The sequence below is a fragment of the Salminus brasiliensis genome, chromosome 4 (assembly GCF_030463535.1).
Source record: "Salminus brasiliensis chromosome 4, fSalBra1.hap2, whole genome shotgun sequence".
NCBI lineage: Eukaryota > Metazoa > Chordata > Actinopteri > Characiformes > Bryconidae > Salminus > Salminus brasiliensis.
The window spans coordinates 49,502,673-49,517,852 of NC_132881.1; the positions used below are offsets into that span (position 1 = coordinate 49,502,673).

Consider the following 15,180-nt stretch of genomic DNA (forward strand, 5'->3'; position numbering starts at 1 on the left):
AAAGTCAGTGGTCAGTGAGTGTCTACCTGTAATTAACTCTATATAACATTAGAATAAACCCAAATAAACATAAAGTCAGTGGTCAGTGAGTGTCTACCTGTAATTAACTCTATATAACATTAGAATAAACCCAAATAAACATAAAGTCAGTGGTCAGTGAGTTTCTACCTGTAATTAACTCTATATAACATTAGAATAAACCCAAATAAACATAAAGTCAGTGGTCAGTGAGTGTCTACCTGTAATTAACTCCATATAACATTAGAATAAACCCTAATAAACATAAAGGCAGTGGTCAGTGAGAGCGTCTACCTGTAATTAACTCTATATAACATTAGAATAAACCCTAATAAACAAAGTCAGTGGTCAGTGAGAGCGTCTACCTGTAATTAACTCTATATAACATTAGAATAAACCCTAATAAACATAAAGTCAGTGGTCAGTGAGAGCGTCTACCTGTAATTAACTCTATATAACATTAGAATAAACCCTAATAATCATAAAGTCAGTGGTCAGTGAGTGTGTCTACCTGTAATTAACTCTATATAACATTAGAATAAACCCTAATAAACATAAAGTCAGTGGTCAGTGAGAGCGTCTACCTGTAATTAACTCTATATAACATTAGAATAAACCCTAATAAACATAAAGTCAGTGGTCAGTGAGAGTGTCTACCTGTAATGAACTCTATATAACATTAGAATAAACCCAAATAAACAGAAAGGCTATATAACTATATATATAACTCTATATAACATTAGAATAAACCCAAATAAACAGAAAGGCTATATAACTATATATATATAACTCTATATAACATTAGAATAAACCCAAATAAACAGAAAGGCTATATAACTATATATATAACTCTATATAGAATAAACCCACATAAATAAACCTGACAGGTTCTGTAGAGAAGACTAGACACCCCTGGTTCAGGGCAAAAACGACTTGATACAGTGAGGATCTGGAAACCGCAGCTGCCACAGTTTCACCATCAGTCCCAGAATGATCTGGACTTCAGTCCACAGCCATGTTTATTACCCTGTACTTTAACAGCTGTGTCAGAATGAGGTGTAGTCTACACCAGGCCTCTACACACCTCAGCTACACCTAAACCTCACACTGAGACGGATCACTCCTACAGGTGATATCAGGACGCACAGGTAAAAGCACAGGTAAGGCACAGGTAAAGGCACAGGTAAATGCACAGGTAAATGCACAGGTAAATGCACAGGTAAAAGCACAGGTAAGGCACAGGTAAAGGCACAGGTAAATGCACAGGTAAATGCACAGGTAAAGGCACAGGTAAATGCACAGTTAAAGGCACAGGTAAGGCACAGGTAAAGGCACAGGTAAATGCACAGGTAAATGCACAGGTAAAGGCACAGTTAAAGGCACAGTTAAAGGCACAGGTAAGGCACAGGTAAAGGTAATGTCGTGAATCTGCTGATGCCTCTAATGAGTCCCAGCTGGCAGAGCCCAGTCCCGGCCCACAGGACCACAGTGTGATGTACCGTCCCCACACTGCTGCTGAGCACCTTCCTCACCCTCAGGGGAAAGCCTGCTGAGGAGGTAAGCAGGGTTAGCTCAGCTCAGACTGAGGAGCAACTCTGAGACTCCATTTCAGCCATTTTGTTCTCTGATACTGGAGGCGGTTCTCTAACCGACCGCCAGGGGGCAGAGCGACTCCGAGAACTGATCTCCACCCGTATTACGACAAGACCCGCCTCCTGTACGCGGATTGGCTAAGAGCATCTCTGACGCTCGACCTCGAGCTCTAGAATTCAGTTCATCAGAAACTTCATTAAAACAGAGAGAAAGACAAATATTACAAACAACAAATATAATAATAATAATAAGACCAATACACACTTTAAAATAATAAAATATACTAACACTACTACAATAATAATAATAATAATAATAATAATAATAACGTATCATAACACGTCATAGTACAAATAATTTACATATATATTTTCGTGAAGATATACAATTGTAATAAATCAAAGTATAAACGTATATACATTTATTTTTATATTAATAAAAATGTAAATAATAACAATGATACTACTGAAGAAACTACGATCACCTACTACTATTACTAATAGTAATAATAATAATAATTTAATATAATAATAATAATAATAATTTAATATAATAATAATAATAATATATTAATCGTTCTTTATAAGGGTAATAAGTAAAAGCACTTTAAACTTACTTCTTTTTGCACACTAATAATAATAATACTAACATACTAATAATAATTATTATTATAATATTTTCAGCGAAAGTAACTAACAGCCAATCCAGCGCACGGAGTTGGAGCTCATGCTGGCACTCCAGCCAATCCCAGTGCAGGGGGGCGGGCTCTGTCTGAATACGGGTGTAAAGTGGAGCTCTGGAGGTGGAGCCGTTGGCTCGACACGCCAGCAGGACGCGACGCGACGCACGGGACAATAATGCGCGCGTTGTTCCGAGTGTCCGCGCGCCTGGGTTCGGTGTTAGTCCGTCCGGTCAGTTCGGCAGGTTCGGGGGACTTTAGAGGTGTGAGAGGGGTCAGTAGCATGCCGCAGTACCGGACAGAGGAGAGGGGCCGCCCGCGCTCCGCCGAACACCGGATTTACTTTAGTAAGTCAGCCGCGTGCACGCGCACCAGAACACACCAACAACACGCGCATTAGTGGGACGTGTGCACCAGCGGCGCGCGCACGAGGGCACAGGTAAAGTTTAGGCTTGGGGGGGCTGAAGGAGGCATCAGCACGTGCAGCGTTCAGTGTAGCGGGATTTGACGCCTGCTGTGTTCCAGTTAGTGCAGCCTGTCCTGTACACTAGTGCACTATCTAGTGCACTATCTAGTGCACTATCTAGTGCACTCCTCCCGCGCGCTCCACCTCGCAGCGGGCAGCCCCCGTCAAACGTCGAGGTTTCTCGCGAGATCAGCCTCACAGACAAAAAAACACAAAATAAAAGTATAAAAGTACAGCAGTGTAAAATATGAACATTTTCTGAAAATATTTGATGCAAGAAAAGACTGTAAAAATCTGAACTCAGCGAAATAATTATGAAGTAAAATAAAAGTACATTACAGTACCTTTTAAAATATAAATACTAATAGCAGTAAAATCTTATATAGTAAATTAATTATGTAATTAAATTAAAAATAACCAGTTTAATAACACTTTAATAACTTTGTATTTTTTTACTGTAGCATAAAATAAATTAACAAATACAATATAAACGTAAAAACCTTACTATATTAACCCATTATACATATAAACTGTACATACAGATAGGTTATATAATAGTATTTCAAATGTATATATTAAATATAATAACAATTATACATGTATACAGTGTATACAATATATAAAAGGATAAAGAATATGTGTGTGTGTGTGTATATATATCTGTCTGTCTGGATTGAAAGGCAGCCGGTGTTGATGACATTAGCCTGTATGTTCCTCCAGTTCGGTGGTTTTAGATGTTGTCTCTGTTTGGGGGTAAATTTCCCTCCAGCTTTTCTTCTGGCTTCTTTCCATTACAGCTGAAACGCCGTGTCTCTCTCTCTCAACAGAAACCTCCAGCGGTAAATACATCTCCCCCTTCCACGACATCCCCCTCTACGCAGCTGAAGAACAGGTGGGTTCTCAAGTAGTCTGCTGTACACCTGCACTGTCAGAGACCAGGTGGAGATCAGGAGGGCTGTTCCTGTTCCTGCGGTTTATCAGGGTACGACTCTGATTTCTGTCTGATTCCAGGAGAATGACGTTCCGACAAAGAAGCAGAAGCGGAGCGACAGTGAGGTGATTGAGATCAGTCAGTGCAGCAGTGTGAGCTCCGTGTGAGAGCACAGTTCATTCACATTTAGGTCTTATTTTAAATAAACCCGTATTTTCAGTATGTACACATATCTGTTTCCTTTAGTCTATTCATCACTACTCTTCTGTATTTCATTCATTTATTTATTTTACACATACGTAATAGTAGTGTACCTGTACACGTACATGCGTAAGTGGTTGGGTCTGGTTGGGCAGTGTTCGTTAGCTGTGTGATATTAATTAAAGTGCTGGTGTTCGTCTCGACAGCAGCTGGTGTTTAACATGGTGGTGGAAGTCCCTCGCTGGTCAAACGCCAAGATGGAGGTAAGAGCATGTTCTTAATCAGCCGTACTGGAACCGTTATGAGCAGTTTTTATACTCGGGCTCTATTTTAGTGATGTTGGCGAGCTGTTATTCGTGCAGCATGATTTAGGGAGTGTCTGTGCGTCTTTGCTCACGGCCCGAAACCCGCAAAGTCATGCACTGAGTCTCTTAATGAATCATGGGTGTGTTTGTTTTGGGAGTAACGTGCAGTAATAAACCGGTCAGAGTGTTTCAGTGGTGTAAAGCGTTGGGGGGTGTACGAGCATCGGGCTGCACGCGCCTGTGTTGACAATTCACGGCTGAGATAGCAATGCTCCAGAAACTGACCTGAACACCCCTCATTTCCAGACCACCGCGCCCATCAGTGTAGATATATTCACATGCAGAGGGAAGGAGGATAAGTAGACTGTTGAGGGGGGGGTAAGATAGCAGTGAGCATCACAACGCGCCTCGCACAGCGTGTAAGATAGGGCCCTCTGTTTTAGGTTCTGTTACAGCAGTTAGAAATGAAATTTCTTTATTAATAAAGCACTTGGAACTAATCAGGCTAAGACTTCGTTTTTCCACGACCATGTAAAAATAAATCAGTAATTAGATAACTAATAGAAAATGCTGCAGGTGATGATGGTGCAGTGTGAGATGGAAGCAGTGGTCGGTGATGTTGGCCAGATCCCCTCTGAGAACTCTGTGGTTACAGATCGCCACAAAGGAGCCGCTGAACCCCATCAAGCAGGATGTGAAGAAAGGGAAGCTCCGCTACGTGGCTAACGTCTTTCCACACAAAGGCTACATCTGGAACTACGGAGCCCTGCCGCAGGTGAGTCCAGACCGTGCCGGTCCTCTTCTCTCATCCCTGAACACAGAACGGACCCGTCAACTCGGGTGTCTCAGACTTTGGACCCACATTCTGTGATGTTCTCCTCAGGGCTCAACGCTGAGCTTTCACCTTACAGACATTAGGTTGAGTAGAACTGTAGGAGTCTTTAGAGTCTGCACTTACACTGTATGTCCAAAGGTTTGTGGGCAGACAGGCTATCTAAGGAATGCATTTAGGCACCCATTGCTGACACACAGCTTGTCTAGTCCCTGTAGAGAAGTACTGCCAATAGAATAGGACTCTCTGAAGCAGATCAACATCATGACCCTATTGGCTCCATGCTGTCTAATACCAGGCGTGGGCTAGAGGGGTATAAAGCCCCCCAGCATTGAGGAGCTGTGGAGCAGTGGAAGAAATGTGTGGAGGAGCTCCATCCAGTACTTTTGGGATGAGTTGGGGATGATGAGGTGGGGTGGTGATCATCATCCAACATCCTGACCTTACCTACACTTGTGTGACTAAATGCAATCAAATCCTCACAGCAATTCTTCTCCTCCAGAATCTAGTAGAAAGTCTTCTTCTCTGGACAGTAGAGACAGTTACTCCAACAGAAGCAGGATCAGCTCTTTTTAATGTCTTTGATTTCAGGTGAGCAGGTGTCCAGTAGGACGTTCCTGCGTTAGTAGTGGTGTTTTTATTAAAAGCTCAGAGTGTGATATTGTCCTCTGTGTACGCAGACGTGGGAGGATCCCAATCACACAGATAAAGACACCAACTGCTGTGGAGATAACGACCCTATAGATGTGTGCGACATCGGCTCCAAGGTGAGACTGAATGAACCCTAAAATCTGATTCGTACCGTGACTCAAACCCACCTGTTTCAGCGCTCAGAGAAATAATTAAATGTTTTAATTAATTTAGCTCTCAGATAAAGCTGTGTGTGTAATCTGATCTGTTACTGCCTTGGTTTATTTGAATGAACTCGTATCTGTTCATCACATGAGTTGCCATAGCAACTGCCTAGCTACCACCTATCAACACCCTACTACTAACTACCTATAGTTAGTACAGCATAGGAACACGGAGAAAGAAAAAGCCTTCTGGAACAGTAACGGTGAGGCCTTCAACCCCAAAACCACTGTATCAGCTGTTAAGCATGGTGGTGGGAGCATCTTCACAAAGTCCTGACCTCACCTCTGTCAGAAATATGTGGACTGTGGTTAAAGGTCAGGTCTGTTCCAGAAAACCAACAGATTTAATAGAACTGAACCAGTTCTGCCAAGAAGAGTCCAACACCCGACCTGAGTTCTGCTGAAGATGGTTGATGGACAGCAGAAGATGTGTAGCTAATTATTAGCAATGCAGTCTAACGACAGAGAGTCTAATTACAGTCTAATTACAGTCTAATAACAGACCATGCGTGTGCCTGGAGTTATTGATTACTGCACATTGTGGTCCTAATTCTGTAGCTAGTCAGCCAAGATAGCTATGACTGATGGGTCAACTGGATCAGAATTTGGTGTGTTTGCCTGTGTTGTACAGGTGTGCTCTGCTGGTCAGGTGATCCAGGTGAAGGTTTTGGGGATTCTGGCTCTGATTGATGAAGGAGAGACAGACTGGAAGGTCATAGCCATTAACACTGAGGACCCCGATGCCTCCAAGTTGAACAGTAAGTCTACCTTGATCTGCAGGGGGTGTGATAGGGGTCAGTCGTCTGAAGGATCCAAGGGTCACCATTCAGCAGCATCAGCTTTATACTCAGCTGTATTTATGGAGAACTTCTTCAGTGGGTTCATTTGGTTCTGATTGTTTTAAACTATATCAGATCTATTTAAATCTAATTAAAAGTTGTTGAAATCTCTAATTTCACCAAAACTCGATTCAGCTGGTTTTATTATTTATTTTATTTAATTATTATATTTAAGAGAATTTTTGGGTCCCCAATTACCCACACATACATTTTCTCCCCCTCACATGCAATGCTCCCGCCTCTTCGGACAGACAAGAGTAGCCAATCAGCGCCTCTTTTTTTTTTCTGCTGCCGAAGCAACATCACAGGCTACCAGCACACTGAGGAGGAAAGTGTACCCGGCTCCAATGTAACAGCCAGCTGATGCCAGGGCTGGCCAGCACCGCACTGTGGGGGGTGATGTGGGGAGAATAGCAAGGCCAGTGGTACTTTCTCAGTCTCTGGCTGCTGATGGCTAGCAGCATGACCAGGGTTCGAACCAGCGATGGTCATAGTGACACCGCTTTATTCCGCTGGCCCGCTGAAGGTCCCCTTTCAGAATAATGTTTATGAATACACTAAAAACAGTGAGAGAACTGGAGGAAGTGTGTATCTCCTCGGTAACGGGAGATAAAATGATGAGGTCACGTCTGTATGTTCTACGATAAGACAATACTGTATTTATTGCGACTGGCCTTTTCACCTCTCTGTTTCTTGCAGGTATTGAGGATGTCCGTGTGAGCAGGCCTGGTCATCTGGAGGCCACAGTGGACTGGTTTAGAAAATATAAAATACCCGACGGAAAGCCTGAGAACCAGTTCGCCTTCAGCGGGCAGTTCAAGGACAAGGTACGAGACGCGTCAACACCAGTGCTGTCAGCCCCGACCCAGCCTTCAGATCTGATCACACTTCCAGAACGTTATTAGAGCCTCGTTCTGCATGTTCTAGAGTTTCTGTCAGGTTGGAATCATCTGCAGCTCTCCTCTTCCTCCTGGAGACTTTTCAGCTGCTTTTGTGTTAAGATTAGTTTGAAAATGCTGAAAGTTGATGTTGAACAGTGAGCGGTTCTCCACGCTGTGTTTCAGGACTTTGCCATAGAAGTGATCAAATCCACTCACTGCTACTGGAAAGCTCTGGTGCACAAACAGACGAAATGTGGAGAGATCATCTGGTGAGTCCTCTGTTCTCCCTCACTGCGGTCAGCTCTTTCACTTCAGCTCAGGTCTTCTAGGTAAATCACTCTGAGCCTGTTCTCACCTGCCATTGACGACGTTTTTGGGGATCAGATTACACTCAGATTTCACTTGTCTGCCTATACAGTGTAAAATCTAATGGGATCACTTAAAACACACATCAGGTGGTCAGGTGGTCAGAGATGGATCTCATCCATGTTTAATACAATTTTAGATACAGTACATAAAATAAATGCTGGCAGAATCTGAAGGAGAATATTTTACACATTTTTTAGGATGGTGAAAAGTTTATGAAAAATATGTAATTTAGTTTTATCATATCATATTATCATACGTTTATGTTGTGCTCATGCAGCTGTTTATTTACACTGGAAGTTCATTTTAACCCCTCTCTCTCTCTCTGTCTCTCTCTCTCTCCCTCTCCCTCCCTCCCTCCCTCTCTCCCTCTCCCTCCCTCCCTCCCTCTCTCTCTCTCTCTCCCTCCCTCCCTCCCTCCCTCTCTCTCTCTCTCTCTCTCTCGGTCTCTCTCTCTCTCAGTCAGAACTCGTCAGTGTGTGACAGCCCATTTCAGTGCAGTGATGCGGAGGCTGCTGCGGTCGTCAGTGCGGTGAGCATTATTTGACCTTTAGCAGAGAGGGTCTGGACTGGAGAATGTGTCGTATTCTGAGACGCTGTTCTCTACTTACAGGCTCCTGAATATGGAGAGGCTCTGCCACTTCCTGCAGAAGGTAATATATATATATTTATTAGTGTGTCTGTGTGTGTAACAGCACTGTGTGTAATAATATATAATAATGATGAAAATATGTATACACTAATGCAGAGCTGGACAGTATGAGGATATTTTATCATATGGTGATAAATGTTGTCATGGTGATAATCTGTTCTGATCACATGGAGGAGACTGTTAGTGTTAATAAACACTGATCAGCTGCAGGGTTCATTACTAACAGTGTGATTAGACTGGGTTCATTAGATGAAGAGCAGCAGATGTTGAGTATAAATCACTGTGTTCAGTACAGGAGAGGATCTGAATAGTAGTTTATAAGAATCTGATACTGATGTTTTCAGTCTGTGATTACAGTGTATCATTAAAATATCGTGTATCAGGAAAAAGGTATTTTTTACCATATCGCCCAGCCCTGCAGTAATGTGTGAATGTTTTAGGCACCAAAGAACATACTCACACTATTGCTGCTTTGCACATCAGCAGGAAAGAACAGTGAACTTCAGAATAAGGTGCTCGTCGTTGTCTTCAGTGTTGGTTAGCAAATTCAAAAAACCAGTTCTTTGGTCATTGAGAGATTCATAATCTGAAAAATCAATTATTCATTTCAGTAATCGACAGGTTATTCCCCTGTTGAAATAGTGGTTTGTCTCAGATCTAATCACCAGTAGTTACATGATTATTGCATGTGTCATATCTGTAGTGAACCGCTCTCTGATCGGATATCTGATCTGTTGAAGTTTGCGGTCTGGTTATGTGAACTGTATGGTGCTGAAGGTGCTGTGGTTTAATAATAATAACACACTGGAGAGCCTCCTTTCCTTCAGCTGTGGCTGCGGTTTTGTTGTTAGCTGTTCGTGACTCTAGCGAAAGCTGTCCACTGTACAGAAGGTGAGCGCGGGCCTCACTGCTGCAGGTCAACAGTGGTGCTGTACGTTATCAGAACAGAAAATGAAACCTTGCTGTTCCACAGTGTTTCACTCTCGAGTCACGAAGGGTTAAAAACAACACTGCTGCAGAAACCACTGACAAACAGCTGATGCACGACTTCTGACCTCATTCTAAAAGGTTTGGCGTGGTGTGTGAGGGACGCAGACTCCCAGTCTTTGGGCCGCTGATCGTGCCTCAGACCGGCCGTAGAGCTGATCAGCATCACCTTCTCACCTTCAAGGGTCTCATGACTATATTATATTTAAGTTTGACTACACCGTGATTGTTATATTATGATTATGATCAGAGCAGTTCAACAGTATAGATGGTTTGGTGACATTTATCAGTAATTTATAAATAGTTCTGATCAGAGGAGGACTGGTCAGGTCCCTCTTGTGAGTCTTGGTTCCTCCCAAGGTTTCTTCCCCCAGCTCTGAGGGAGTTTTTCCTCGCCACTGTCGCCGCTGGCTGATCACGGTGTGCTCACAATGTCTTTATATGTTATTATTTTTTCTTTTTTTCAGTCTTATTACTAATTACTGATTATGTAAAGCAGCTTTGTGAAAACAACAGCTGTAAAAAGCTGTACAAATAAATTTGACTTGACTTGACCTGACTCCGCCTTCCCACTCACGACCCCACCCACCCAAAGCCGTCCTTCACCTTCTAGTTGTTTTGGGTCAGTGACGTGAATGACGGTGTGAACCTGCATCTTCTAGGGTTCGGTTCTGCAGCAGGTCGAGGTCTGCAGTGGAACGTGTATTTCGGGTTGTTTGATCGGATTGTCCATGTCTTTCTTTTGCAGTGGATAAATGGCATTTCCTGTCTCAGTGATCCCGGGGATGGGAGAAGAACGGTGGACCAGACATCGCTGCCAGACTCCGAACGTTAAGCTCTTGTGTTGAAAGCGTGAATAGGTCAGAGGTTAAGTACTGTACGCTCTCCACTCCGGTCTGTGAACAGTCTTCTTTAGTTTTTTTTGTTTTGGATTTCGCAGCACTGGCACATCAGCCTCAGTTCCCTAACGCTGCCAAGCAGCAGTGCGTTTTCATTTAGTGCCGAGTTTTGTTTTCTGAAGCAGAATAATACAGGCACTCGATTCCTTGTGCCCAACAAGTGTAACTTTTTATTTTGGTAAATAAATTGAATCTACCCAGCCTTCGCTTCTCCTTGTCTTACGAGTTATATAGTCTAGAGTTGCTGCTGGAATCAAAATACTCACAAAAAAAAAATCTGAGCATTGAAATGCTTGAAATAAATATAAATTTTATTAAAAACACCCACATCTCAGCAATATCAGGAATGATATAATAAACAGCTTTCAAATAAACTGCATTCAGTACTTCAGTACATTACAATACTTACAGTATTTATATCCGTCCTTAATTCCATTTTAAGCATAACTTTGAGGGAACCAGGGAAGCAGTAAAGAAAACAAAATAAAACAAAACAAACAGGACCGAGGCAGAAAAACAAACAAACAAACAAAAAAAAACACATTTATGCCTTTAGTGTCTAACTGCAAAATACCAACACGTACGTAAACCGCTAGCTTAACGTAAGAGCCGTGCACCCCGTGCGTTAAAGTCCGAAAGTCATTCAAGTAAAGTTGACTCCACTCAAACACTCTCAAGCATCTTCAAGTATGGCTATGCTTTTGCTTTTCACCCGCTATGTCCTAATTACCCTCTTCCGCTTCTCTGTCCCGCAACCTGCTACTGAAGCTGGGTCCTGTACACCGAAATCCAACACGCATTCATTTACAACACTGGAATCTTTTCCCAAATCTAATATCTAAAGAATTCAGTTTACGGGGAACTGCGAAGGTTTCCGAAAGTGCTGCACTTTCAGATCCGAACTATAGGGTTAAACGGGATTTGGAAGGGGGGGGGCACTTTCAATGAAACCTGATTTCACAAAAGGGTCAAATTTGAAGGGAACAATATTTAATGGCTAAATGAAAAGAGGCTCGTGGATACATTTAACAAACTAACACACCTAAACCGTTTGACATTACAATATCAGGACTTCAGATGAACAATAATGGATTTGTCCTTGTCTTTTTTTGTTTTTTGTTTTTTTTTTGCAATACAAACACATGGTATATACAACATGGCATCATTTATTCCGTAACACATTTACAGTAACCTTTTTCAATTTAAATAAATTGGTTTGTGTTTTTAATTCATTGCTTTTTTTATGAAAAAGAAATGAAGTGCTTTCATAAAACTTTCCTAAAACGCTTCTCCAAGCGGGGCAGGTTGTCTCATTCGGAACCGGTGGCCCCGGCCAACGTCACATTTTTATTGGGGTGGACAAATTCAAATTCATTCAGACGTTAAGTGGTTATAAATAAAATTAGCTCGTGACTGTGCACACGCTATGATATCTGAACTGCCCCGGAATTGAACTTTTATTAAAAGCAAATGCCGCTCTGTGTATTTGTCAATGCCATACCTTCCCTTTTGTCAACTCAGTGCATATTAATCGATGAACGTCAGATTACTTCTAAAAAGGTTTCTCAGCTATCCGCTAAAACGTAAGTACAAAAATTCGACGTTTCTACAAAGTTAGTTTCTGTGTTTGTAGTATATACACAAGTAAATCATCGGGATACAAGATGCAAAAACCAGATCCCTGAACGAGAGGAGACGACGCAGGCGATGGGCGTGAGCGCAGAAATGAGCTGAAACATCCCTGATTTCGCTATTACATCAAAGCTTGAAGTTCAAGTAATACTTTCTAGTAGATAAAGTGTGAAGAAAGTAGGCGATGAACTAAGCGCTGCGATGACCGGAAAGGTTCGGGCGACCTTCGCTAAAAGTGTTTCAAAAGAGTTCTGAATGCAGAAGAACACCAAGAAACCAACAAACAAAGCAGAGGAAGAGACACCTTGGTTTTATCCTATTGCCAAAAATGTTCTGAGGTATATGACAAGTAGGTTCTGTACATCATTCATAAGCCTTCTCCCCACCCATAGAGATTCTCACATTATATGATGATAGCAGGTCGAGTAGCACCATTTTGAAATAAAATCAGTTCAACCCCAAAGAAATAGGACTCTCCTTTACAGTACTAAAACCTACCGTGATTTCAGGAAAGAGAGGAATTAATTTACTGTACAAATCTCACCTTATCATACATCTAGATTACAATGATTAAAGGACCCCCACAGCAAGCAAAGCTGCCTTAGAAACTGTGGAACTGACAAACAGCTAACCCTGTTTCAACTGCGCCGACCGGCTCCAGTCCTCAGACCCTGAGAGCCGTCTCGCCCCCCGTCACTGCGCTAGTTTGTCTCTAAAATATTACTGTTTCAAAAATGCACCTTGAGAATGGCTCAAAATACAGTAAATATAAAGCACATATTAAGGACTGTGACACTGAAGCACCAGGGAAATCTGCTTTTGTAAAAATTACTTTTGCATGATGTTCACATTTCATTTGCAAACAAACGCCGACTGTAGTCTCACTGATCGAGTGGCGTCTTAAACGATTCTTTAGCTGAACAGAAGATGAACGCTGGCCTCGTCGGTGAAAAGTGCTCTTAGAAACACAGCACAGATCTGTTCTGTGAACTGCTACGACTCGAGCCAGTACTACTAATAATAACCGCTTCTTATTTCTGAGGTAACACACTAATAGAAACTATTGTCGTGAAGGCATTGAAACAAGAAAAAGTGTAGATTCAAGACACTCCTCACTTAGCACCGTGAACTGATCAGCCACAAAGTCAGTGTTTTGCTGTTGTTGTTTTTTTTTATGCCGGGATTTTACCTCTAGATTGCGATAATTCTGCTTTACTGTAAAATTAAAGCCACCAAAGATGAAACTTTGTGTCCAGTAATAATAATAATACACGTCCAGAAGATTTGGAGCACCAGAGAAGAACAGTGTGTTATCTTGAAAGAACAACCATACAATAAATAAATACTCTCTAAGGGTCAATCAGTAAAGCATGATCTTTCAAGAGCTGATAGACCTGATGTGTAACCTCTCGACGATTTATTGTCCGCGTGGATCCGGATCCGTCATCACCTTAACTCTCAGAAACTGAAGCTTTCAGAGTTCTGATGGTCAGATACAGCCAGTGGCACTGAGGTCAGCAACACAGTACTGTAGCACCATTTCACTTGGCTGAAGCGACTGCTTTATTTTCCTCCAAGTGAGGATGATGTAAACCGAAGGTAGGTCCCTACAGGAAGCAGTTGTAAGGCCCGGTGACCTTGGTGAAGGCATAGGGAGCCGAGCTGACGTAAGTGTTGGTGGTGCAGGACAGTGATTTTTCAGTGAGCATCTGGATGAAGCGCTTGTACGGCGGCTCTGAGGTTTCGGAAGGTTCTGGAGGTTCTCTCTTCGCCTTCTTGCCTCCGCTCTTGCTGGGAGTGCCGTCGGCCCCGTGCTTCTCTGCGTCCTCCTCCTTTTCCCGGGCCTTCTCTGCCATCTTGGCCTCCCACAGCGCTAGCCCATGCTTCGCTTCGTTCATGTTCTTGTGCTGGTAAAAGACGAGGGAGATACGGGTCGGGTGGTTGCGGTCCGGTTTCTTGAGCGGTGTGGTTGCGTGCAGCTCACGTTTGGCGCACTCAATAAGGATCGAGCCGTGACTGGGTGCCACCGCAACCCCTCCAATCTCTGGATCCAGGAAATTGTGTTCGCTGTCTGACCAGACGTCTTCCTCCTCCTTGGGGGCAGGCGGCTGAATGCCTGGTTCCTGCTTGACCATGGGGTGAAGAAGATTTCCGTTGGGAAGAACCATGCCTGGAGCTTGACTAGGGTTCAGGGATTCGCCACTCAAAGAGGGAAGCACCTGAGGGATCCCGTTTGCCCTATGCAGGCTCAGGTCTGGCTTGTTTTGCATACTCAGGGGATCCAGATTTGGAGGGAACATCTGAGGGTTCTGGGCCAGGTAGGGATTGGGGTATCTGCCAAACTGGTTGCACTTGTTTGCAGCTGCATAGTCCAAGCTTGGGTGGGCTGAGGGAGCTCTGGAGATAGCATCCAAAAACTGTGCATCAGCCCCCCCATTGGGACTGTAGCCAGGATAGTGCCCCATGGGATGCATGCTGGGTCTCATGTTGCAGCTGCCGTAACCGTTGACTGCTAAGCTTGGCTCACCGTAGCGCGGCGGGTAGTCGACACCGTAGCGCTGGTGTTGTGCAAACTGTTGTTCGGGGTACGCCGGCGGCCTCTGCTGTCTGTACATGTCTAGGTGCTTTGGATTGGCGTAGTAAGGGTGGTAGTTGTCCATGGGCATACCTCCATTACACTGGTAACCAGGGTAAAGGTTGTTGGGTGTCAGGGGTCCAGGGTAGGGGCTTGGCGGATTCGACCCATTCATGTAGGAGCTGGGGACCGGTAAAGAGGATGGGTAAGGGCCGGCTGAGCCAGGGGGCTGTGGGAAAATGTTCGCTGGTTTAGAAGTGCTAGGGAAAGATCCCGGAGCATTGGGGAATCGGGGGTAGTTGGCGGGAGACGGGGAGCTGGGGAAAGGCAGAGGAGCACTGGACTGTGGGTGGTGCTGGTGCTGCAGTTGAGGCTGATTTTGGGCAGCTAAGAAGTGCTGCCCAGGCTGGAGGGGTGCACCTCTGTGACCTGGATCCATGCCTAAGCAAAACACAAGGGTGTCAGTATTA

At 43.6% G+C, this 15,180-nt stretch overlaps 2 protein-coding genes across 3 annotated transcripts in view; one reads left to right on the top strand and one right to left on the bottom strand.

Moving 5' to 3' along the window:
• The first annotated feature begins 2,407 nt into the window (after nucleotides 1-2,407).
• ppa2 (inorganic pyrophosphatase 2) lies at nucleotides 2,408-10,704 on the top strand. Of its 2 annotated transcripts, none has more exons than XM_072678618.1 (12): nucleotides 2,408-2,637; nucleotides 3,584-3,648; nucleotides 3,768-3,812; nucleotides 4,095-4,151; nucleotides 4,849-4,968; nucleotides 5,706-5,792; nucleotides 6,511-6,637; nucleotides 7,418-7,545; nucleotides 7,783-7,868; nucleotides 8,428-8,497; nucleotides 8,579-8,618; nucleotides 10,353-10,704. In XM_072678618.1, exons 1-12 carry the CDS (start codon nucleotides 2,469-2,471, stop codon nucleotides 10,379-10,381), a joined length of 1,023 nt encoding a protein of 340 aa, XP_072534719.1. In that variant the 5' UTR covers nucleotides 2,408-2,468; the 3' UTR covers nucleotides 10,382-10,704. The 2 variants fall into 2 exon arrangements, with proteins under 2 accessions (XP_072534719.1, XP_072534720.1); XM_072678619.1 differs by having other exon boundaries at nucleotides 4,098-4,151.
• An 89-nt stretch (nucleotides 10,705-10,793) lies between these two features.
• The window catches only part of tet2 (tet methylcytosine dioxygenase 2), a 53,438-nt gene continuing 49,051 nt past the window's right edge, over nucleotides 10,794-15,180 (bottom strand). Inside the window, exon 10 of the mRNA XM_072678617.1 lies at nucleotides 10,794-15,151. Within this exon, the coding sequence (XP_072534718.1) occupies nucleotides 13,743-15,151 (1,409 nt within the window). The 3' untranslated portion in view covers nucleotides 10,794-13,742. The remainder of the gene's footprint in view (nucleotides 15,152-15,180) is intronic.